The sequence below is a fragment of the Ailuropoda melanoleuca genome, chromosome 2 (assembly GCF_002007445.2).
Source record: "Ailuropoda melanoleuca isolate Jingjing chromosome 2, ASM200744v2, whole genome shotgun sequence".
Classification (NCBI taxonomy): Eukaryota; Metazoa; Chordata; class Mammalia; order Carnivora; family Ursidae; genus Ailuropoda; species Ailuropoda melanoleuca.
In genome coordinates, this window is record NC_048219.1 from 75396948 (window position 1) to 75423884 (window position 26937).

The 26937-nt window shown below is 42.5% G+C and overlaps 1 protein-coding gene across 1 annotated transcript in view; it reads right to left on the reverse strand.

Moving 5' to 3' along the window:
- VAV3 (vav guanine nucleotide exchange factor 3) overlaps positions 1-21869 on the reverse strand; it is a 349804-nt gene extending 327935 nt beyond the window's left edge. Inside the window, exons 1-2 of the mRNA XM_002928305.4 lie at positions 21720-21869; positions 20911-21351 (exon numbers count right to left, since the gene is read on the reverse strand). Of these exons, the coding sequence (XP_002928351.2) occupies positions 20911-21351; positions 21720-21869 (591 nt within the window). The remainder of the gene's footprint in view (positions 1-20910; positions 21352-21719) is intronic.
- Between the last annotated feature and the right edge of the window lie 5068 nt (positions 21870-26937).

Genomic DNA, 26937 nt, shown 5'->3' on the forward strand with positions numbered 1-26937 from the left:
AACGATGGAATCTTTCTTTCCACACCTGCATGTTCAAAACTTCTGATCTTCGCTCCTCCCTGAGCCCCACGTTCCTGGCACTCAGGTGCTGAATGTGCACTCTGCTGAGTACAGTCAGCACCTCCACAATCTCCCAGAAGCAGGAACTTTTAGTCTTGGGCCACAGCATGTGTTGCAACCCCCTTTTCTGTGTACTTGCTGCGGGCTGTGAGGACTGCCTCCTAAGCAAGATTATCCTTTCGTCTTCGCATTTGTTCTACTCGAACAAGCAGATTTCAGATCTGTTCCCTACCGTTTCTGAAGCCCATGTCCCTGGTGGCCTGTGAGGACCCACAGGGTGTTTTCCTGCGTGTTTTTAGGACCAGGTCCTCACTACCTTTCTTTTGCCAGAAGTCAGGCTTAACCCCTCACATATAATTTGTCTCTGCCAATCCAATTTTCTTTTGAGAAAGACTCAGAGGCTCCCCTTCCTTCTCTTCCACCTCAGAGCGATCATAGTTGGGTGGAAATGAACAGCTAGCTTCCCGAGTTAGATAACCCCAGCCAGGACATTACTTCCACCAGGCCACATCTAACCCAGAATGTGCCTCATCTTTTCCAGGCCTTCCCTTGCAAGTCTAACTCCATGAAGAGCCGGGGCCTGAGCTTTTAGGGCACAGGTGATACCTGCTTGTCCGATGACAGCAACTGGTCACCTTGAAGCTCAGTAAACTCTTCAGTATTTTATGTTGATATCTCAGGGCTTTCCTCTTAAATGCAAATTTTTTGTTAGTGGTTGGTATTGCTATCCCAGGGCCATCACCACAAGCCCAGTGGGACAGAAAAATACTTTATATATAGAAGAAGGTGCCTCCTTGAGGCACATGTCAACACTGGCCAGGCTGTACAATGAAGAGTCCCTTGCATTTCACCTCCACTGGCCAAAATATTTATACATACACACGATGCAAGTTTCCAGCTGTTCCTACTTCAAACTCTAGCTAAATCTTCAAAAGGGGCACTTTGAAATCTCCTGGTTTGGTTTTGTTGTTGTTGTTGTTGTTGTTGTTGTTGTTTTTAAGCTTTCAGCTCTTTTGCTGTATTTCTATAAGCCCATTACACTTCCTAAGTAGTACTACTAGAGTGAATTTCCTTTCCCTTTTATATCTGTCCATCCTGGCTTAAGATCTCATTTTCCTTTCATATCTTACATTTCTGAACTTTTCTCTTGTCTTAATTAGTCTTTTCAGTCTGCTACTGCTCCTTTTCTGTTAAAACCAGTATTTCTCCAAACTGCTCTAGTTGCTCCTTGATTTCCAAAAAAAACAAAAACAAAAAACACCACACCACACCACACCACACCCACCCACACACACCCAACCCTGATCTCTAGCCTTAGTAATCATCTTAATGTTTGGGTTTACAATTTCACGGATTCATCTCTTCATCTAAAACCAAGAACACAGCATATTCTTCTTAAACAAGGAGCCTCCCATTCCTTTTGATTTTTTCATAATAAAATCTACAACTCTCCTATAGGTGAAGCCACAGTTCTAGGATCCAATGTCCTGAGAGAAATCAACAGATCAGAGCAAACATAACTCATTCAGTGTGGAGGAACTTCTGTTTGAGTACTAAAGTAATGCTTCTCTCGCCCTAGGCAATATGTAGCTCTTTTCCTTCATCTGCTTGACTTTGAGACAAAGTCCCTCTGCAGAGAGAGTGCTTTCTTGGTCTGCTTGTGGTGGGTCGGTTGAGGTTGGTTGTATGACCGGTGTTCTATAAAGATCTTAGATAAACTACACAATTACATAAGATTCGTCCCTCCAGGGCCTTCCTTTGGCCTGGAATAAAATTAACTGAATGTGGTAAAGCCAATTTATCACTTCCTACCTTGGCCTCATTCACACAATTTAAAGGAGGAACCTCACACAACAGCATTCTTGAAACCTTGTCACTTTTGCAGTACAAAGTCCTGGCCAGCAGTTTTGGCTAGAACAAGTTAGATCAGCAAATGCTAGTCCACCCCAAATGACTAAAGAGATCTACACCTTCCTCAGCCTCACTTACAGCACCAATCCAAGTGGAACCCACAAAACCCAAAGTTTAAGTGCCTCAGCCCACCCACAAAACCCAGCTAGGATCAGCGCACCCTACTTGCTAAGGCCTAAATGCCCATCACAAACAACTGTGCCTGGTTAAGCCACTTGCCTGTAGACTAGATCTCCATAAGCTTCCTAGTCCCCAAAGGTCAAAGTAGTAAACGTTCCTCTTCCTACTGAGTGGGGAAGATCTTCAGTGCCTAGTCAGAGCTTTCAATACAGTAGAAGTCCAACAACTGTTTGAATAGATGAGCGAGTGGAAAAATGAACTTGCCTTCTGAATGAACAAAGCACAGTTTTGGACTTGCAGAGGCTAACGATGTAATACAAAATAAGCTACATGTCTGGGAGATGCAAACCAAAATGGTTGGAGTTCTCAAGTGCCAGGAAGTGTATCAGGCATCATCTAATCTTTGAGGAATGCTCATCTTCGTCATTAAGTCCTGCTGCAGTTTGGGTTAAGAGGATTCTCTGCCCAGCCTCCTAGACAGTTCAGGTAATGTTATTATAGGTCTTGGATGAAGAGTGTTGGCAAAGATGAAAGACTACTTGATGCTAAACTATGCTTGCTATAAGAATTTGCCCTCTATAGACTTACATAATCTTCCATATTAATGAGGGCAAGAAAAAGGCGAGATCTAAATTACAAAACATTTACATTTTTAAAGTTTTGGAAAACACTTCAATATTTAATTTAACAGAGTAATTTGAAATCACAAAGGCTTTTAACAAATTACACTTAGAATTCTTCTTTCCTGTGTTTATTGCTAATAAAATATACCAATGGCTAAAAAGTTACTATTACATTTATTTATACATTCCCAAAGATTTATTGAGCACTATGTGCTGGGCATTGGTCCCCAGGAACTCAGCAGTGAATAAATCTAAGTGTCATCTGCCATTGTGAGGCTTAGGTATGGCAGGAACGTCAGTTCCTAAAACAAGTATTTCTAAAGATGATGAGCTGTATTAATGGAGAATTCAAAAACCAAGAAACAGACAAGATGGCAAGCTCCAAGTCTAGAGGAAGAAGATAGGGTGACAAATTCTGGGAATAGAAAAATATCCAACATGGCTACAGAATGAACAAGAGAGAAGGGATCTGAAGATGAAGACAAGGTCAGATCTCAAAGGGCCTTCTTTACCCTCAGAGATGAGTAAGCATTCTGAGTTCTAAAAGGGTCCCATGATGTGGGTGGGTATGTGTATGTTAAGATTATAGAAGACACAGTTGGGAGAATGCATTGGCATAAAGTAGAATATACACAACTAGGAAGTAATTGGGCCAAGTGGTGGGGTGGGGGAGCACAGAGGGCTTCAAGAAAGACAGTGAAGCCTGAGCAGTAAATACTCCGTACCAACTAGGTACTTGACACATATTGTGAGGTGGCTACTTGCATCCCATTTTACAGATGAGAAAAAGATTTAGTGAGGTTAATCTGCTCAAAGTCATCCAGCAAATAAGAATCAAACCTAAATGATACCAAAACTTTAGAAATTTGCTCTTATGTCCATTAGAAATACTTTTCTGCAAACTATCAGGCAGCATATTAACAAGAGTTTATAACCTTTGACCCAGAAAATTCACTTTGGAAAATAAAGTTGGAAGCAATAATCCAAAGTTGGGGAATAATATGTACAAAGACATTTATGCTCATGCTATCTATAAAAACTGGAAGTAGTCCAAGTGACTGACCACATAACAGTCAGCATATCAAGTAGACTGTTCATTGTATTCACAGCTGCATACTACTCCATGATCACTTCCTACAGGATCCTGAGAAAATTACTGAGTCTTTCCTAAAATTCAGCTATAGTAATTATACTCTCTTGGTGAATCTCTTAACTCTCTAGGGAAACAAGCATTACTAATACTAACCATTATCATACTTAGTGGAAGGACCGTTAGTGGCAGTAGCAGTTTACAATGTGCAAAGCTGAGAGACAGGAACTTGTCATCCATTATCTAATCCTCATAACAACCTACAGTATAGACAGTGTTATTCTCAGGAGACCACTGAGGGAACAGAGAAGTGAAAGAAGCTGTATGATCTATGGCAGGCTATTAGTAGCACACCCAGAATTTTAACTGTAAAGCCCATGTTCTTTTCAGTATATAATGCCAACCCCTGGTTACCAAGGAGAAAATGAAGGCTCAGAGAAACTGAGCCAACAGAGGCTCAGATATCACAAAGCTAACTAGTGATAGAGCCAGAATTTCAATGCGAGTCTCCCAATTCCTGGTAGATTGTTTTCTCTTTCGTTGTATCACGGTTGTCAAATGTGAAATCACAACAGGTAGATAAAACTATGTAAGTTAAGTCACTTTTAAAGTCATAATATTCTAAGGTCTTTAGATTCTATTAGCCTAAATAAAACATTGGCAGAAAGAATACAACAGAAAACTTGCCAAAGATCAACAGAATGGTGTTATTGTAAAAGGACTGTGGGAAAATCCCTATACCATGGAAAGATAAGGTAGGAGAAGGAAGGGTCCCAAATTATCACTAAGTGCCTACCATGCCCCCAGGGCTATGCTAGACATTTTGCCTGAGCTCACTTGTTCTCTGCAACACTATGCAGTAAGAATTATCCCCATTTCACAAGGAAACTCAGATGCTGAGAGATTAAGGGATTTGCCCGCAGTTGCTCACCTAGTAGGATGGGATTTGAACTCAGGCCTGTCTGATGCTAGAGTCCACATTCTTTCAATATACCATGCTGCCTGCTGTTACAAGAAAACAGGCAGAATAGGAGTTAAATTGTTTTTGCATCCTGTGATTAAGATGAGGGACAAAATCTGGCATTCTTGTTCAACCAATATTAAAGTTGGTGGTAAGAATTCATTCAATATTCATTCATAGGAGCTCTCATTCTATGCCAGGCACTAAGGTTAAAAACAAAGCTGAAGAACAAATGGTCCACAATTTTATGGAATGTATGATTTAGAAGAAATAACATATGTTTTGGTGTTACCAAGAGTAAATATTCATATTCTTGGGAATCTGAAACACTGTTATCTGGCTTAAAACAGCAAAACCTCAGCTTTCTTAGGAACTGAGTTACTCTGGGTGGCTAAGTTTCTGGATGGTGGAGGTTTACTCCTTTGAGCAACAGATCTCTCATTTCACAATTATTCATAATTGACCCTTGAACAACACAGGTTTGGACTACATGGGTCCACCTATATGCAGATTTTTTTTTAAGTACATTTATGTACTGGACTTTATTTTCCTTATGATTTTCTTAACATTTTTTCCTCTAGCTTACCTTGAGAATACAGTATAATGCATATACAAAATATGTGTTAATCAACAGTCATTAGCAGGGCTTCTAATTAACAGCAAGCTATTAGCTGTTACATTTTTGGGAAGTCACAAGTTATACATAGATTTTCAACTGGATAGGGGGTCAGTAGCCCTAAGCACTATGTTGTTCAAGAGTCAACTGTAATCATTTTTTAATCATTCTTCAATGCTTTGTCTATTTTTCCAGGACTTTCTGAGCTCCAAAATCTGACTTTGTATCCCTAGTCCCACAGATTCCCCTTACTACTGGATCCAAGGGATGGATGCATAGAGGCAGGTAGAAAGGAAAGGAGACAGAGCTGAAGGCAAGAGAGTAAGGCCTTTATAATAAGTACTTCACAGGAGAAATTCTGAACTCAATCATTTCCCAATCTTTCCCAAATATTTTGTTGTTTTTGTTTAAGTATTAATAGGATTTAAACTTCTCTTGAGGACCTGAGTCTTAAGGATTCTGTTATAAGAAAAGTAATGCACTGTTACTCAGGAAACCAAGTAACCTTGGACAAATCATTGCATAATCAGAGGGCTCAGACTGCCCATTTTTAAAACCACGGAGCTGAGCTGAAATTACCTCTAAGGACTTTTCCAGCTCCATAATTGTATAATTCCTTGAACAATACAATCAGTTGCTATACTGGTCCATTCAAACAGGACCATCCTTCCCCAAAGCCTAAAGCAGTATGCTGACCAATCTGGCAGCATTCTCCATAGTCCAAGATTAATATGGTTTTGAGTTTTTGAGTCCATGGTTTATAGGGTTTTTTTGTTTTGTTTTACACTACTGTCAATTTAACTTTCAGTTGTCCTTCTCATTTTAACTTGTAACCTGTAATCTGCCTGGATTTAAAGATCAGGCTTATGGAAAAGGAATGGCACATTTATTAAGTACCTACTAAGTGCCAAATACCAAACATGCATTACTGCTGTTAACTCCATCCCTACAACGTTGCTGATAGAAAGAAAGAAAAACTTTTTTTTAAGATTTATTTGACAGAGAGAGAGAGAGAGAGACAGCCAGCGAGAGAGGGAACACAAGCAGGGGGAGTGGGAGAGGAAGAAGCAGGCTCCCAGCAGAGGAGCCTGATGTGGGGCTCGATCCCAGAACACCGGGATCATGCCCTGAGCTGAAGGCAGACGCTTAACGACTGAGCCACCCAGGCGCCCCCATTGCAGATAGTTTATAAATGTGGAAACCCAACATCAGAGTGCCCAAGGTGCCCAAGATTATAAGTGGCATAGCTAGGATCCAAAGCCAGGTTGATGTATTCAAGGACTAGGTGCTTTCAACTACACAATGTTGCCCCAGGAGTTTATGAGAATAGTGTGTAAATGAAAAGTCCTTAGGTTTTAAGTCAGAATCTACGAACTCTCTAATGGTTAGTGTAAATGAAGTTTAACTTACTGCATTTACACAGAATCTAAGAAATCTATTTTATCTCTTCTTTAGAGAAATGAGGGTATCACTACTATTATTAAATGCATTTCTTCATTTAGCTTGTTTTACATAAAACACAGCAAGGTAATTGCCAAATGGGCAAGCTTGCCAAAGAGCTTAGGGCTACTAGGTAGGTGAGAAATTAATTTATATGCATCATTGAAACTGGTGAACCATTTATTAAACACGGAAGGGAAGAAATTAGATCCTTTACCAATTTTCTCGTTACTCTTCTCTTCGCTAAGGTCATTAAATGGAACTATATAGTCAGAAAGATTGAGAATTCAATAAGGATTTAACTCTCAGAGCCACCACATAAATAACTCCCAAGAGTCCAGCTTCACATTTTAGAATTTACAGAAATGAAGCTGGTGTTAACAGCAATTAGGACACATTCTCTCCTTAAATGGGGTCTCTGGAAGCACCCAGATCTTTCATGTTAGTGCTCATTCTGAACTCCAAAGACCCCCTGCTTCCTCCTCACTGAGGATAAACTGCTATATTCTACTGAATCCCCAAGTACAGTTTATGGGAAAACACAAGGTTCTATTTTCAAGTACTCTGTCATCATAAATAATCTCAACTCAAGCATTTCTTGTGTGGCTGACTGTGGCCCAAGCTTACTAACTTCCTTTAGCCAACAAATGCTTTTTCATATCTGAAGGTCAAATGCCAGGAAATTTAATAATTTTCTGCCAAATCTACATTTTGGAGTATCAATGTGACAGAATTATCCTTTCTCTGTCAGGCACTGCATACATGACGGAAAACTTGTCTTAACTGAATGATAACATTACCAACACTCCCCAACCCCTGTCCCACCAAAAAAAAAAAAAAAAAAAAAAAATGTTGCAGAAAGCAGATGCTGTAAGCTGGCTGCAAGAGGGGACAGGCAGCCTGTTGCCACTGGGAACTAAAAAAGGTGACTTGAGTTTCTGGTTCGTCGGTGGATGTTCACTCAAGCACACCAATGGCCTCGGCAGACCACAAACCGAAAAGAGCACCTCCAGTGTAGAGTGTCCGATTTCCCAGAATCAAGGTTTTCATAACACCTTGTCCTCTCTGGGCTTCTATTTTATTAAACATTTTCTTCAAGACCCAAAACTCTCCCCCCAAAAAGGCAGCAAAAATGTGTGCATAAATGTAACTTGTGAAGTTTGGGACAGCTGCTACTCCTGGTAACAATAACCATGGTCACCATGGCGAGGGGGGGGGACGATGGATGGATGGGACAGACTGAGGACAAGACTCAGGAGGACCGGGTGGCAATGATAAAAACCAAGTGAACCTGCAGGGACTGAGGGAAGTTTGGAGACTCAGTGCATTGGATTTAGAGAGCTGGGGTCGGACTAGGGGAATAAGCAGCCACGCGGGGGACAGGAGGCGCGGCAGAGGGGCGAGGAGCACCGCGCCCAGCTGCTGTGAGGCTGGGCAGTACACACAGGCTGGTGAGCGAGCTTCTCCAACAGCCCTCTTGGGCTGGGAAGTAAGAGCAGGAAAGCCTGCGGGGAGGGCACTGTAGGGCGGGGCTGACCAGCCCATCTGATGTCACAGAAGGTGACGGGAACTAGGGATGAGTGTGGAAAGCCTGACCACATTTCGAGCAGGAGTCAGGAATATGCAGTCAAGAACAAATGGACCAAGGAAGGAAGAGGCATCCATCAACGAAAAGCACAGGGAAAATAGTGAATGGTTAGGTAGGTGTGAGGGAGCGAGAGGTGGCAAGTCAGGAGGTTAGAGGCAGAAAACGAGAGCAGGCTTCGGACACTGCTGTAGATGCCCGTTATGTAGTCTGAATCTCTCTGTATGGTCTCCGCTCCCTCAGCATTTAAGATAGCCAAGCGAACAGGCCATCGTCTGATATTACAGGCTATGCACCAAAGTCCTATAACTTAACATCTTCACGCCAAATGCAAATGGTGCAGCCATATTCCAGCGTTAATGTTACGGAAGATATTTCATCACTGCTCAGAATAACTGTCCTGCTGGGGACATCACTGAGGTCAGAAGGTCTTTGCACATTCTTCATCTCACACACACTCTCCCCGCCCAGTTTCTTTCTCAAGCCTTCTTCCTCTCCTGTAACCACTGGTATCTGTCCCCTTCCTGGTCTCATCTCACTCACCCAGCTGCATGTACTTTTGCACCTGCCTTGTAGCATCTAATGACTTACTTCCTTTCCACATTCTTGCAAAAACCAGACTCTCAGGTCAAATCTGCTTTCTCCCAGCCCCCAAAAAGCAGAAAGTTCCTATAATTTATCTTGAGGACTCCAGTGCCCTGCACATAGGAGACTGGAGACAAACGTCTATGGGAAGGACATAAATACTTGGAGCTAGGCACACACATGTACATATCCCACATGTACATATCCCACCCTGATGCAGGTTATCAATGCATCCAAAAATGCATTACCCCCTACCAACCATTTACCATGCTCATTCACTCTAATTCCAGTCTCCCTTCCCCCCTACCCTGGTTTTATAAAGCCATGTCTGAAGTGAAATCCATACTATGTAGACTAAAAGCCACACTGAGTCGGGCACTGAGTTTTATTTACCTTTGAATCCTCAGTATCTACTATAAAACCTAGTATTTAGTAGTCAAATTGATGACTTAATTCATCAAGGAACTCCTATGCACAAATTCCCATAAAAACAGAAAGCAGAAGAGCTAGGAAATTACCAAAAAGCAAATAATCCATGAACTAGATCAGACTCTAAAATAAGGGAAAACTGGTTTCATGAGTTTAGACATTTCTATTTGAAATACAGTAACTTCAGTGCAAGATAATACAATGTCACTTTGCACTTGCAAAGCCTGGCTCTTCCCGAACATGTTCCCAGCCATTTCCTCACGCGATTCACCATCTAAGCACTCAGCTTGGTAGCAGGAATGAGAAACTTCACAGCATTTGGGATTTGGACAATTGGACTCCAGTCCTGTCTTCACCACTTCCTGTCCATGTGACCTTGAGCAATGTCTTTTAGCAAGTGCACACCTCCATTTCCTTCTCTGCAGAGCAGTGATAAGATCCTGTTCTTCCTGGCTCTTAGACTCATGAGGATCAAGGATGTGGGAGAGGAGGAAGGAAATAAAATCGTGCTGAGTACCTACTATGCCCCAAGCATTTTATAAAAATTTAATTCTCACCACAATCCTGCAAAGTACGTTTTATGATTTCTTGCCTATGAGGAAATTGAGACTCGAGTAAAATAATTTCCCCCAACGTCATCAAGTTCTGTGCCAGAGCTGGGATTCAAACATACCTGTCTTGTCCCAAAGCTCTCTTCATGAAACCATAATGCCTCCTTAATGAGCTCTAAATATGCATAAAAACTTTTAGCTGCTATTCAGCATATTATCGATTTGTTAGTATTTGCTATTATTGCTGTAAGTATGGAAGGCAGAGACAAAGAGAAGCAGCTATTTGGTAAGGCCACAGGTCAGAGACAGAGCTGCGCCTCTCAGGTCCCCTGACTTCAGGCCTGAAGCCTTTTCATTAAACCCTATTGGCCCATGCTCCCAGGAAAAGGCTGCTGACATTAGTGGGCACAGAGGCAAGATGCTTGTTTATTCAAGCCAGCTGTTACTGATCTATTTTTAGAAAAGTACTTTGAAAATCATGGAAGGTGAGTATCAAATGTTTCATTGACTATTCCATATTAATTGACCCTTTAGAGAACTCCCATGAGAGCAGCATATCCTTCTGGCTTCCTGTTAAGCAAGCAACTCAAAGGCTGACTACAATTCTTCCAACACATTTTTGAAAGCACATTCAGATAGCAGCACAAAATTCTAAAATAATTTCCTATGAAAATTAAAAATATCTACTTTTATGCTGTTCATGGTTCTGTCCACTAAATGCTTAAGATTGAGGAGAGGCTAAATGCAAACTTGTGACTGGTCTTCACACAATGCAGGGTCTATGTTAATGGGGCGGTGGGTATAATATTCTAAATAACAGCTAATAGGTGCCCATGCATTTACAGATGGCTATAATACGGGGGGAAAAAAAAAAAAAAAGCAAACCACCATTTGAAAGCCTGCTATTTACAACAATGATGTTCTTGCTGCCCAGGGGAATGTAGGCACTCCTGACCCAACTCAGGAGTAGAGCATAAAACCATGATGAGCTCAGGACCAGGTGTTACCAGGCACAGTATTAAGAGGCCAAAAAGGACCAACTATACTCATTCTCCCGCTCTCACTAACTTTCCTGTTTTTCTACCTTATTTCCTTTCCCCATCATGAGCCTGTCAGAGGTCTATCTCCCATTTTACACTGCATACGATAAATATAAAATCATCCAGTTGATACATTCAATACACTGAAACCAAAATTATTCCTCCATAACTAGTAAGGAGGTGCTGTTATTGACAACCACAAAAACCACAAAACCAATCTGAGAACATTCCTCTAAGCAAAGGCTACAAAAGAGCTATACAGTGGGGGAAAAAATTCACTACAATTCACATTCAGGTGTGCTAATAGCCTTAAAGGAACTCAGTTTGCTTTAAACACTCTAATTCTAATCTTGACTCCACCCTGAACTACTTGTTGGTACAAGTTTCTAAACTGCTCTCTGCCTTGGAGGAGTATCACATGGGGATAACTAACAGTGACTGTTTCGTGGTGGTGTGACACGGAGATAATTGATGGAAAGTGTTAACACCTGCCTTGTAGGTTTCTTCAGAAATAGTAATAATCACAGTAACAATCATTCACACTTGAGAATTTGCTACGTGCCAGTCACAGAGCTAATTCATTCATTCAGTCCTCACAGCCACCCTAAGGGGTAAGTTCTTTTATTACGCCTATTTTAGATAGGAAAAAGAACGAACAGTTCTAGACACTTCCTGAAAGCTACTCAGGTGGTTAAGTGGTAAAGTAATATTATCGATTATCAGTAATGCCACCCAATGAACAGATGTTTTTGATTTTTAGTGACATAGTGCCAAGTACATCTTATTAAAATTGATAGATCTATTTGAAAAGGTAGTAAACAAAGTCCTTATTTCCCATCCAGCCATGAATTTAGTTTATGCCTATTTATTTGTATCATGTAGGAGTCTTAGTGTCAGTTTTTAGAGATGTACATAAATGAACAAGCCTATGGCAGCCTCAAGCAGGTCACAGCCTGGAAGGGACATAAAGTATTGCAAAAACGGTGCAAAGAATGTCGTTTTCCACCTATGTACACCATAGAGTGTGACACAGAGCAGTAAGTGATCAGCGAGGGTGACTCTTGAACTGACTCTCCAATCACACAGATAAGGGCATTTCAAGCAGAGAAATGGGTACATGCAATAACGAAGGACATTTAACAGCACAGTTCATTTGAGAAGCCACAAAAAAGTTCAGAAGCACAGAGTGGAAGAAAATGGAGAGATGGAGCAGACACCTCTAGCCAACCAGACAAGCAGGGCCTTGCATGCTTACTAAGGAATCTGGATTTTAGCCCTTTAGCCCATAAGGAACTACTAAACAGTTATAAGGAGGTTGACTGGCCACTTGCTCCAGCAGTTCAGGTAGACCCTAGGAATCCTCAGTCACTCTCCATCAAACCCAATGTTCAAGCAAGGCTTTGTGGCTCTACCTTGAGAACATATCCTGAATCAGATGAGGGAAATAACAGCCTTTGTGCATTCAAATGCTAAGATCCAGAAGAGAATAGATGATGCGGGAAAGCACAGGGATAGAGTGAGGAAGGGACTGGCCTTCCCTAGGAGCCCTGATAATCTGCCCACAGAACAGGAGAGGAAGCATGTCTATGGACACGATGCAAAAAGGTGAGAATCTGAGGAAGCTCTCCTGATTGTCTGTTTTCTAGAATAGGAAGCAAGGTCACCAGATGAGAGGGAAGAATGGAGACAAAGGTGAATGCAACTCAACAAGTAAGGGGCGGGGGGCAGGGCACAAAATAGGTGAAGGGCGGTGGGAGATACAGGCTTGCACTTACAAAATTAATAAGTCACAGGAATGAAAGAGCATAGGGAATATAATCAAGGTATTGTAATAATGTATAGTGATAGATCATAGCTACACTTGTGAGCATAGCATAATGTATAGACTTGTTGAATTACTAGGTTATACACCCAAAACTAATGTAACATTGTGTGTCAACTACAATTTTTAAGAAAGGTACAAGTAGTCATCTGGGAGAGTCAGAAAGTGAATGGTCTAAGGCAGTTCTCAAACTTTTTGCTTTCAGGATCTGGTTACACTCTTAAAATAATTGAGGAAAAAAAAGTTATTGAGAATCCTCAGCAGCTTCTGCTTATGGGGTTGTATCTATCAAGATTTACCAGTATTAATATTCTCAACTGAGAAATCTTTAAAATATCTACCAGCACATAATCCATGGTCCATCATAGCAAAGACATCAGGAGGGTCATGCAGCCTTTGGAAAACTCCACTATACAGTTGTGAGAAAATTAAAAGGCAAATAATGTCTTAGTTATAAAAGATTTTTGACCTTATGGAACTCCTAAAGCTATCCATCTCTGGACCCATGCCAGGAGTCCCCAGACCATACTTTGAGAACATCTGGTCTAGAGAAATGGAATCAGGTGATTGCAGAGCCTAGGGTGCCCCACTGAGGTTAGGGATCATGAATTTAAAGAGAGAATAGTCTGAGTGTCATAGGTTTTCCTCCATTACACCCAGTAGCCAAGCTGCAGGCAGAAGGGGAGAGCTGGATTTAACCAAGGTTGCACTTTACTCAAATGAGTATCACAAAAATCAAGAGAAGCTGGAATTATCATGACTGCAGTTTTTAAGCTAAGGAGGAAAGAAATGAAGACATGAAGGCAGTGAAGAGGTGGCAGGACCAAGAGTTCAAAAAGATTGTTAGATTTTAGGTATTAGAATAAGCCAGAAAAAAAAATAAGAGAATAGGATGCTTGACACTAAGAATACAGAGGGTAACGAATAATAGCTTCAAACTCCACAGCTAAAACTGAAGGTGCTCCCTTTCCCTCTGAAATCTGCACCTCCTCTATACTGCCCCTCCCCAAGCCCCCCATCACCCAAGCCTGAAACACAGGCTCATTCTAGACGCTCCTGACTCCTGACAAGGCCCCGAAGCTTTGTCCATTACAACTCTCCATCATGTCCATCTTTTTGTCCCTCTCTATCCTTCCTTTCTCTGGTATGGCATTCACTGGCCACCTCCTCCCCTGGCTGACCTTCAGCAGCAGCCTTGCTCATGCCCAATTCTGCCCCATCAAGCTCATCCTCCCCTCGGCGGGAGGTGAGCTCTGCACCATGAGGTCTCCTGTGATGGTCACCCTTCATCCGTGAAGTGATTGCACCGATAGAGGCAGAGGCGTCAAACACGCCCGTATAGGCTATCAGCATGAATTTGAGGTCCATTGAGTTAGGAGAAGTAGGTAACATTACAGTGACATGAGGACACAGGAAAGAAAACAAAGAAAATGAAGGCGGCAATTCAAATTTCTATGGCATGTTTAAAGAGAAACCAGCAAAGGAAACAGGAGGGGACAGTAAAAACGATGAGAGAATGAGGAATGTGTAGTGTGGTAGGAATCAAGGGAGAGTTTCAGAAGGAACAGAAAAGGCCATGTCAAATGCCATAGAGAGTTTGAAATAATTTTGAACAGGTTCTGTTGTACTTAAAATTAGGAAATTGGTATCCATACTGAATCAAACGTGTTTGCATTACAAACATGATATAATTTTCCCCCATCAACACAACAAAACACTTTCCCATTTCCCTCACCCTGGCAGTCATGGGATTGCACCTCACCAATCAGGTCTCAGCACTTTAGCCTTTATCCCAGGCTCTGGTTCCTAGAGAGTCAGGTTAAGCCATCGAGTATGCCTACAGGGCAAGTGCTTACAGGGCCTTCATAGGACTTCACTAGTTCACATGCAAAGATCTCAGCTGGTATCAAGTTTAACATTATGCTGACAGATTATCCAAGAGAATGTCACAAATGGCAAGGAGGTTAGGGACTTCTGAGAAGACTGAATAATGACATTATTTTGAACTGATTGACTAAAACTAACTGTGCACACCACTCTTTTTGGACAATGACCCCCTTTCACCTCCCTTCAGTATAACCCAGTCATCTTCACACAGCACCCCCTTGTTGGGGGGGGGAGGGGCAGGGATTGCAGACATGTATTGAACACCCACCTTATGCTGAAACTAATAATCCTAGCTTTTAAAACAATGGACAGTTATGTATAGCAAAAATAAAGTTGCTGTTGTTTTATTTTTTTTTTAAAGATTTTATTTATTTATTCGACAGAGATAGAGACAGCCAGCGAGAGAGGGAACACAAGCAGGGGGAGTGGGAGAGGAAGAAGCAGGCTCATAGTGGAGGAGCCTGATGTGGGGCTCGATCCCGGAACGCCGGGATCACGCCCTGAGCCGAAGGCAGAAGCTTAACCGCTGTGCCACCCAGGCGCCCCTGCTGTTGTTTTAAAACCTTTTTTGAAAAAGTAGTAACAGCATCAAAGCCCAACTGCATGTTAGCTTGGAAGGAAACCCCGGGGACAGAAGTGATACACTCTTAGAAATGCTGTATCACCAACACTTGACAGTCAAACACATGGAAATCGAGGACAGAGGAAACGGCATGCAGAAGAGGAGCAATCTGAGGCAGAAGTTTTAGGAACACATTAAATTTATATTTTCTTATACACACATTTTCCCCCACACATACATATACAAGACTGCCATATGATAAAGTGTATCTAAAACTTAAAGAGCTCTTTTAATAAGCATAAAATTAAAATTCTGTTGGATAAGAAAGCCACCGTCTAGATCTCTTTTCTTTGCCAATAGCCACCACCACAGCAACAATACTCCCAGAGAGGGGTCATACGCGCATGGCTCTCTGTGCAGACCTCTCCTCCTACCTGCTCTTCTCCGATGGAGTGTTTGCTCACCACACACCAAATCTGTTTCTGTCAAATCACCAAGAAAATTTTTGACAGTCCATCCTCCATCCTTGTTTCACGTGATCTATCAGCAGCCTCGGACACGTCCACTCACTCTATCTCCCGGAAACATCTTATTCACTTGGTCTCCTGATACCACACTCTTAATTCCCTCCTGCCTCATGGCCATTCCCTCTCAACTCCTTTATAGGTTCTCATCCTTCTACCCTTGACATTGGGCAGGCCCAACGGCTCACTCCTTTGACCTTTTCTTTCCACTACTCCGTGGATGATATCATCTGATCTCATGATTTTAAATACCACCTATACCCTGATGACTCCAAAATTCACGTCTATATCCCAAACTTTTTCATGGCCTGTTCAGCATCTCCGCTTAGCTGTCTACAGGGAGAGCATAATGAATATTACACCAACCGGCTCCCGATCTCCCTGCTCTCTTCAGACAGCCACCGAAAGCTCGCCGTGCTCCAGTAATCCCCAGCTTAGTAAAGGCACCTCTGTCTTTCCAATTTCTCAGGCCAACATTTTGGAGTCATTCTTGGCTCCTCTCTTCTTCTCATACACCAGTCTGGCTCCATCAATAAACTCCTGCTGGCTGTCCCTTCAAAACATTTGCAGAACTGAACTATTTCTCACCATCTGCCCTGCCATCACTCTGGTCAGAGCTGCCATCATCTCTTGCTGGAGAGACAATATTAGCCTGACTGTTTCCATTCTATTCTAGAGTCACCTCCCGGCACACAGCCAGAGTGACCCTGTTGAAAAGGTAAGTCAGGTCAGGGGACTTCCCATTTCACTCAGAGTGGAAAGTCAAAGTCCTTACAAGGACACATTAGTCTTAAAAATCTGGCTCCCATTTTCTCTGACCTCATCATGACCACTCTTTCCCACACTTACTCTCCTCCAGCCACAGTGGCCTTGTTATTCCTCCAGTATTTAATTGACCTCAGGACCTTTGCACTTGGTACTCCCTCTGCCATCAATAATCTTTCAAACATCCATATTCCTGCATTCCCTTACTTTCTTCAGGTCCCTGCTCAATTGTCACCTCCTCAGAGAAGCCCTTCTTGACTACCTTCTATGAAATCGAATCACATTTTGCTCTAGTCCCTTAATGGGTTGAAACCTCTTCATAGGGCATGTTATATAGTCACCTCTTTATTGTCCATTTCCCCCACTAAAATATAAATCCTTTTAGGGCAGGAGTTTTGTTGCCTTTGTTTATTGCCCAAGCCAGTATCTACAATAGTGCCTGGCAAATAGAACCAAATATTTGTTGAAAGAACCCTGAAAGCCTGAATAATTCATCGTAAGATAATTCAAAGTTTACCTATACCATACACAGTGGTCAGTACATTCATCAAATGTATTACTCGCATCCTAGGACATAACCAAAAATTGTCCATTACAAAACAGTAAGATTAAGATAATCTCACTGATAGATCTATGATTGGTTACAGGCATTCACAGAGACCTTCTTAACCACTAAAAAGGACATCAAGGCTACAACCCATGCCCTTCCACAATGCACCCCCAATACAACTATCACAGATAGGCTCTTCTCTCCCAGACTGTTTGTGCTTTATATTCTAGCTAAAACACTCTTTCGGATGAAAAATAAATTCAGTATATACAGACGCCAGATTTCTTGGACTTTCATGAATCATCTAGATTTTGTTTATTTTTTATAAAAGGAACATGTTAAATGCGTGACTAAATTTTGTTTAATGTCTACCTCTTGAATTAATTTTAAGCAAATTCTAAGTCAGGATTTTTAAGAAAGCTTTTTTTTTTTTTTTTTTAAAGACTGATTTATTTGAGAGCACATGAGTGGGGGGTGGGTAGCGGTGCGGAGGGGCAGAGGCAAAGGGAGAAGCAGACTCCCTGCTGATCAGGGAGCCCCAATGTGGGGCTCAATCCCAGGATGCTGGAATAATGACCTGAGCCAAAGGCAAACACTTAACCAACTGAGCCACACTGGTGCCCCATTAAAAAAAAAAAAAAAAATGAAATGAAAAAAGAAAAAGTACTTATTTCTGGACTGAAGATCCTTTTACCAACGTAGCAAGACTAAAAAGAGGCTGATAGGCATGGCCAGGAAGAACAATATGACCCTGGGATCCCATTTATAATTCTATTTTGAAGGATAACTTAAAACCTCAAGATTCAAACCTATCGTTGAGCAATTATTTGGAGTTTTGTTTTTGGGATTTTTTAAAATGCAAAAAAGGTAGAAGGCAAACAGTAAGAGAATGGAAGAAATGACACTCATTAGAGATAAACACTCTTATTAAAAGAGGCCACTCATTTTATAGCCTCTTACAGGATAATTAGAAACAGCCAATAAGCAAAACACCACCAAACTAAAATTTCCTTTGTCAATGTCTGTTCATCACAAAACTCTGAAGTGAAAACTTCTAGTTATTTCCTGGCCTAGAAGATCATGTGCTATAAGGAAATTCAAATTAATATCTTCCATAGAACCTAAATCAGCTGGACAGAATGACTCTTAGATACTTGAAGCAGCAAAAGCCACAAACACTAGTAATGACATCTCTAAATTCAGAAGAACGAAGTCTGCTGGGATGCATGTCAGGATTTCACTAGGTTACTAGGTTATTCACTATGCAATATGAGTATTGCTGATGGGGTATGAGTCTTATAACTAGAAGCAGCTAGAAAGATGGGAGTAGTTAGATGCAGAAGAGATGTCAGCCCAAGGAGGTTTACAGACCTTGAAATGGTTTTAAAGTTTTGATTGCAACCTATTACTCTAAGTATGGACAGCAGAAAAAAAAATGTTTTAAGTAATTTTACTAATAGTGAACACCTTTTAAGTGCTGGGCACTGCAGGCATGTTAAATAGGTCACCTTGTTTCACGAAATCATTAGTTTCATTTGAGGATTTAATGACAGTCTGTATAATACAATTCATCTGTCCGGCACTCAGCTGTTCAGCAACTTTCTCTCTCTGCAATGTGGTCAAGAACCAAGAAAGAAGGAAAGACAGCCATCATCATTTCAGGTACTAGCCTTCAGGGGTTCACTTTTTGTGAGAAGCCCTCACTCACAGTATATTACAGAGAAAATTGCATTGAATTTGAAACCAGAAAGCTCAGGACTGGACAGGCTTAAGAATCTAAAAGCAAAATAGCCTCAGGAAAGTCATTCAGCTGTTTACCTCATTATAACCTGGTGGCTTATCTGATGGTACAGAGTAATAATTCCTTTAGGGCAAGGATCCTGGTGGTGCTCATTGTGGTACCCCCAGTAGGGAATCACGTTCTTAGAGCATCATATGTGCTCAATCTTCAGTCATGGTGCCTATAATGACACTCCTCAGTGATCAGAAAGATTACATTACATTGACCATATTCAACAAAGAGCAAAAACATTTGAGAAGATATTCATCGACTGTTGACATTCCAATATAGGTTGGAAGATTAAAAGAGATCCTCAGCTGTCCAGAGAAATTGATTATTGAGAACAACTTATTGAACAACCCCTGAGGGTTCCAGGAAACTGAAGTTTCAGAAAGTGCACACAATACTGTATTCCCTGCTGGTGGGCCAAAGCATCCTGTCCCACACCGCCTCCTGAGGCTATAGTCCAGGTGGAAGATGGTGATCTGTAAACTCTACAACCAACTGCAGCTCCCTGCAGAACTCTGCTCAGAATAGCAGCTTTCCAGCTTAATGGAAATGTATGTAATCCTTTAACAGGAGACACCTGGGTGACTCAGACAGTTAAACGTCCATCTCAGGCTCAGGTCATGATCTCAGGGTCCTAGGATCAAGTCCCAAGATGTCTGGCTCCCTGCTCAGTGGGGAGTCTGCTTCTCCCTCTCTCTCTACCCCTGCACCTGCTGGTGCTCTGTTTCTCTCTTTCTCAAATAAATCTTAAAAAATAAAAACAAAAAAACCCCACACACCCTTAACAGGATATCCAGAATTGAGACAACTCTGAAGGGGTCCAGAGATTTGGCAATCATCACCCAAGATTATGGGAAAGTATCTAATAATTTATCTCCCTTCCAAAATCATATGGTTCTCACCACTTACAAGCCTGTTCTGTCTGGGAGACTGCTAGCCAGTTGACTACAGGCAAACAGGATAGGCAAGGGATGCAGAATTTGGGGTGCAGAGGGACCTTGGTGAAACACTAACATGAAGAGATGAATTATTCAATTTTATGTTTTAAGTTGAATTTTTTTTATTTACAAAGAGAAAAAGATGTGCTGAATGGCGTTTAAGATCTTCCTGCACAGAAACTTTCTCAGAGGACCACAAAACTACTATTCCTCTGAGCAGTGACTTTTGAGTTGACTCTAGGATGCACACAGCCTCCCAGAGTTGTTAGGTTTCTTCTTCTTTTAAACCCCTCGAAGAGGCACCTCCCGGCAAGGCTACAGGAGCCAAGCGTGCACCACACCACCTGAGCAAGCCCTGAATGAAGGAAAGCACAACCTCTAGCGAAACTTCTTGTTTCCTGTCGGTGCTGAGAGAGGTTGGACTCGCTCCTTCCCACATGGCTTAAGAAGAGCTGTAAACACAGCCAAGCTCGCCAGCTGGCCACAAGCTCGAGGGGCTTTCGGGACAACCGCTGCACGGTGCTCCCTTTTCCTCCCTTTGGCCAGTGTCATTCCTGTACAGATAACGGTACCGGAACGCCCTCCACTTCCTAGAGTCATCATTTATGTTATGGTTCCTCTTTCAAGAAAACATGGGGACGAAACGCAAAGCAAAAGAACAGACTAAAAGCAAAATCACCCCCATCATCTCAGTTGATCCCTCACCATTGTGATTGTAAAAAGACTGAATCACATTCCTTTTGTTGCCCTACACTCACACAAACGCACAGAAGTAGATGAAGGGCACCCTAAGACAGTTTTTGTCCCCCCACCCCCCCGCCTCACAGAAAGCCTTTACGAAATCCTCATACCATCTCCGGACGCAGGACTTCAGCATTCTGCTAAAGACCTAAACCATTTCAAGCCAAGGTACGAAAAGCCGAAGCAGTCCCCAAAGCTGAAGGCTGGGAGGCAGGGCAAGCTGAGCGCACCTAGATGTTTGCATTTACACAAAGAAATTAGCCGGCTGATTAATGGGAGACGCCGGCTGGAGGCGGAGGCGCCCGCGGCCCGCTCCCTTACCTGGGACATCTGCGGCCTCAGGTTGATCTCCTTCAGGTTGATGGAGTGCGCCCGGAGATTGTTGAGCAGCTGGCAGAGCAGGACTCCATCGCGGAGGGTCTGCGCCAGGTCGAACACCTGCGCCGAGTCCCAGGTCACCCGGTGGTTGGCGGGCAGCACCTTGCAGTGNTCCGACTCGCGAGCCCGGCGCCCGGCAACTGAGCATGCCCAGCGCGCCGGCCGGTCTCGCTGCCGTCTGCGAGTCCCCAGAGGCGCGGTGGGAGAGCGCCGCCGCCCCGGCCTGGGGTCGGTGCCCGGGGCGGGGGAGCCCAGTGCCCCCGCCCACCTCGAGCCCGTAGCTTTGCGGAGTGTACACCCCACACACACACCCCTCCCCCCGCTGGCGTCCGGGGATTTTTCCCTCGGGGCGGCTTCCCGGTTTGGGGAAAGTGGGGCTGAACGCTGTAATACAGAGGGGCTCCTAAAGGGATCCCCTACCTCCGATGGGGACTGCAGTTTTTTAAAGGGTCCGAGGGGAGTGAAAGATTATTTGGGGCACCAGGACTCCCCAAAGAAATGAAAAAGGAGCCCAGAGCATCTTGAGAACGCAGTGCTGAAAGTTTTAGAGATCGTCACCCCTCACCCCTTCCCGTTCTAGCCCCTAAATTCCCTTCGTGCAGATAATTCCTGTGTCTCCAAGTTAGTTGCTGGTGAGGACGTTTTGGCACCTTGAAAGTGTGTGTGCAGACGCCTGCGGAAACCTGCCCCTAACCCCGGAGCCTATTTCGACGCCAGGTGTTTTTCACTTAGAGACGGTTTCCCTCTCAGACCGGTAACTGCCCAACGCCACAGTCCTGGCGCTCTTCTGACCGCCCAGAAAGCTGCAGGGGAGAAATAGGCCGGTGAGACGCCCTCCGAGCGCAGGCAGCCCACTGCGCATGCGCCGGTGACCCGGGACCAGGTTGGAGAGCAATTAGCATCCGTCCTCAGCTGCGGGGGTCGAGCCAAGCTCTGGGACCCTTAGCAAACTTGGAACACGCCCCCAGAATTCAGAACTGACTGAGACAGCGCATTCACATTTCTTACATCCCTTGCGGACTCCTAACTGGACCGCTTTTACTCCCACTGCCCCTCAAAACCAAAAACAATGTTTAAACTATTCATGGCAAGATACTACCACATTGAGCTCTTACTGTTCTGTATAAATGTGGTCGTGGCTCACCCTTTCCAGATGAATCCTTTTAAGTTTTGAAAATAAAAAGTGGGATTTTAGATTTTTTTATTGTTACACTTCCCTAGCTCAAATTCTCTTATGAAACATTAATAAGGTGAAAATGTTTTTTTAAAAATATATCTGATCTGTAAAGGACAGGGACTGGGTCCTTTTCCATTAGCCTGTGAAAAGCGTAGCACACTGTGTACACTGAGCGTTAAACAATAAATCAGCCGGAGGATTTCCTTTCCTCACATGCATCCTTCCCCAGCAGTTTCCCCTTGTGTTCAATCCAGATTACATCAATGGCACCATGTTTCCTAAACTACAATTTTGGCAAATAAATCATACTAAACTTTACATATTTTTAGAAACAAAAATCCGACACATCTGAATCACCATGTAACACATGATCCTGCATGAAGAGAAATCAAATTGGGAAAGAAGTCGCATTTTAAGAAAATAACTAGAAGTAAAAATTACATTTCAGGTAGCATTAGATCACCCTTGAGTTTGTAGGACATTTCCAAAACTCAGATAACATACTGTCTACCAAGAGGCAGAGGGGGGTTTAGAGCTTGAGTTTGGCTAGTTTCTAGCAACATGACCTTGAGAAAATTACAAAATGCCTCTAACCTTCAGTTTCCACATATGTAAAATGGAAAAAATAATCCCTCGTAGTGCCATCATCAGGATCAAATGATACAATGCCTTGCTTTTCAAAATGCAGTCTCTGGGCCAGCAGCACCACCCGAAAGCTTGTTAGAAATGGAGACTCTCGGGGTGCCTGGGTGGCACAGCGGTTAAGCGTCTGCCTTCGGCTCAGGGCGTGATCCCGGCGTTGTGGGATCGAGCCCCACGTCAGGCTCCTCTGCTATGAGCCTGCTTCTTCCTCTCCCACTCCCCCTGCTTGTGTTCCCTCTCTCGCTGGCTGTCTCTATCTCTGTCGAATAAATAAATAAAATCTTTAAAAAAAAAAAAAGAAAGAAAGAGAAATGGAGACTCTCAGATGCTACCCCCAGACTGAATGAAGCAGAGCCTACCTTTTAAACAAGACCCCCAGGTGACACATATTAGTGCTAACGTCTGAGAAGCACTGATACAATGCATAAAACATGTGGTACCTAACAGTAAGAGCACCATAACATTAACCAATAGATTTTAGTTCACAAAAAGGCAGCAATGACCAAACAAATCCTGTTTTTTTACAATTCATATGTATTATAATATATATACTATTACTTCAAAACGTAATACTTCTCAAAGACAGTGAGCCAGAGAGTGGAGAGAAGGGCAAGAGGAAAAGCCATGGAAGGCCTAGAAGGGGGCTAGTACAAGTGCAGGATTCTTCAAGTAAACAAGGAGCTACGTGGCAAAACGTGAGTCATGTGGAACTCATTATAGTGTCAGAAATTGGACAACAATGAAAACAGGCTTTTTTGAGCTGTCAGGTGAGGTTGTTATCTTTTAAAATCTTACTACCTAGTGATAATGATCAGCTGAGGGATTAGGATGAAATTTTGTCAAGTGGAAACTCCTTGCTAGTGCTCGGCCCGTGCTCCCATAAAGGCCATTCTTACACGTGGGACTTGGGACTTAGGACTCGGTGGACCCACTGCCCTGAGACCTGCATTAGCTCCTGCGGTACACCCACACTCTGCTTTTTACCAAAGGTCAAGCCCTCTATTGGGCACTTGACAAAATTAACTGCAAAGTAGAAGATGTTCCCCTTTCCTAACAGACGAAGAAACAATATCAAAGGCAGTAAGCACCCCCTTCTTCTGGGTTACGAAGTTCACAACAGGGTGTGAGTGTGATTGGCCTCCATGTCTGTGCTGTTTCTATTCAAAGCTGCTCCCCATTGTAATAATTACTGTAGGGAGTTTGATTACTAGTTTAAATCTCTCCCCGCTAGACTGAAACACCTTGAAGGCAAGGATGGTAACTTATTCATCTTCATATTCCCAGAACCAACCTTGGTGACTAGCACACCATAAGCATTCAATAAATATTAGTTGAGTAAGTGAGTAATGAATGAACAAATGAGCTATGTTGTCTCCTTCTACTCTCTCTGCCCTCTCTTCCTGGTAGTGAAAAGATGAGGAAGCATTCGCGGTGTAACTGTCAGGGCACATGGGGAGAAGGTCTGCTCCTTCCTGTGTATCTTGTGAACCTTTCGGGGTCCTCCAGGCGCCCTCTCTTCTCTCTTGCATTGCTCTGTGGTTTGGAGCTCTGCCTCAGCCCTAGGTAGTATAAAAATGGGCAACATATGGGTGGTGTCTGAGCTTCAGGAAACAGGAAAGACAAGAAGGCAACAGATGATAGTTATCCCACACTAGGGCTCTTTCTACGTTCAGAATTACACCATAATCAGAAAGCAAGGATTTGAGAATTCACTAGGTTATGCATCAACCCTAATGTACCAAAGGACTGCACAGGAGATGAAAGCCACATAAATTCATTTCATAGCAATTTGTGCTGTCACTCAGACCTCAACGATTTTTTTCTTTTTATTATTTCAACTGCTAAGTTTACAAAAGCACTAATATCTATCTACCACCAAGAAATTCAGAAACCCAGATTTCTTATTCTTTATTTATTTTATGTCACAGAAGTGAATCATCAATGCTATAAAGCATATCAAAGATAAATCTATTCATGAAAGCATTACAAACACAAAACCGTAAATACGGTGGACTGCAAACTGAAATCCAGGCTCTCTGTTGGGTTAATTTTCTTCAACTACAATCAAATGTAGTTTGGTTTCACAACCATTAGGAATACAGGCTTTAAGTTCCTAGTTCCTCTTTTAAAAATAAATACCAGAGAACCACTGTAAAGATAGGATGGGTTAGAGCGGGATTTCTATAGCAATCATTCATTCAATAAATGTGAGCGTACTTCGTCAAATCAATGTGAATCAGTGTGAATTTAAATATTTTTAGGTATAACTGAGCAGGATCTTGTCAGGACCACAGGATTTTCTTTTCTCTCCTGACATGTTTAAGCCCTGATAACAATAACAACAATGACAGCAATGATGATGATAATGGCCCTTATTCAAATTACCACTTAGCATCGAACAAAAGAAATTTGCTTGCAATAACACAATACAAAAAGCCTCCTTAGTTGCAGCCTAAAAAGGAGCATAAGAACATGACCCGAAGTCTTTGTGCTACAAGGGGTGGGCTAATAAAATACTAATTAGCTAACTAATGTCCAAATAAATGAAAATATGTGTTCCTACTCCCGCTCCACTGTGGATACACACACACACACACAATGAAGCTCCAAAGATTTAATTCACCAAATTAACTGCACCTCAGCTGGATCTTCTGAGAGTCTGGTTCACATGAAACATGCTGCAGCCCTCAGGCCCTGGTTAGACATTAGTCTGCTCTCCAACATTAGCAGCAATACAGGTACACATTATGTTTTAAATATGACTAAGAAGGCTGGACTTGCTGGGAAAAGCTAAATAGCTAAATAACTGTGTATCCTGTAAGCAACTAAGGGCCTTGATCTAATTTGTGGAACATTTCAATTTTATTTGCATGTTGATATAAATAAATTGTCAAAGAGAGAGCTCTTCATACTGAGATGGTGAATATTAAAATCTGATGTGGGAAGTCTGAAGTGTCCTGTTTCCATAAAATCCTATGCCTATCACAATCATTATACTGAGTTCCTCATAGAATTATTATCTCCTGAAGTGTCTGACATCACAACTACCACCACCTTCCCTGAACTCCACACTGCCCCTCCAGTGAGCTCCTTGGGAACAGGGACTATATCTAATTCATGTCATATCTTCAATGCCTAGCACCAAGTAGGAGATGGACAGATGGACGAATGGGTGGATGGATGGATGGATGGATGGATGAGTAGATGGGTAGATGGGTGAGTGGATGGATAGATGGATGGTGGACACATGGATGGATGGATGGGTGGGTGGATGGATGGGTAGATGGATGGGCAGGTGGGTGGGTGGGTAAATGAAATGAGTAGGATGTAAATCACATGATTATAGCAATTCTAAGAGAGGAGAACAGCAAAACTAAAGTTCTGTTTACTATTTCCACATGTCACCCAGATGTATTCCAGGCACCAACAATAACCTTGGGAAAACATAGCAATACTGCAGAATGGATTGGCTTTACCCATGGGAAGAGCTACAGGAGTACTAGAAAGTGCCCCTGATCCCCCATCCCAAAACAAACAAAAAACCTATTTCATTTATTGTTGTTTGAATGTCTTTCAACAACTAAAACCCATTATCACACAACTAGGAACTACCTGAGAGAGCAAACATATTTAGTTATGCCTGAGATCAGATCACAGCTACAATTTATTGAGTTCTTATGAACACTGACGGCTAGCTACTGAACTATGTGCTTTCTATGCTTTGTCTTATTTGATTCTCAAAATCTCTTTAAGGTAGGTTCTGTTATTTCCCTCATTTTATAGATGGAGAAACCAAGACTCAGAAAGCCCAATGCTCTTGCCCAAATTCAAGCAGCCAGTAAGTGGCAGAACCAGCATGGGAGCCCAAACACTGTGAGGCCAAGATCCACACAGGTCATGATGTTGCCATTCTGCTGCGCTGGAGATTGAAAATACAGAGAGTCCCAAGGGCAGACTCCAAAAAGACAGCTTTACACATAGCCAAATGTGAATGCTCCACACCTATGCAAACTCAATCAAAAAGCACAGTTTCAGTATTTACATAAATGAAATTCCCCTCTATTGCTATTCAAATATCAGGAAAAGAATCGAAATCTGCTTGGTAACGTTTTAATTCTTTATTCGTATGTTTTAAATATTCTATTTTTAAA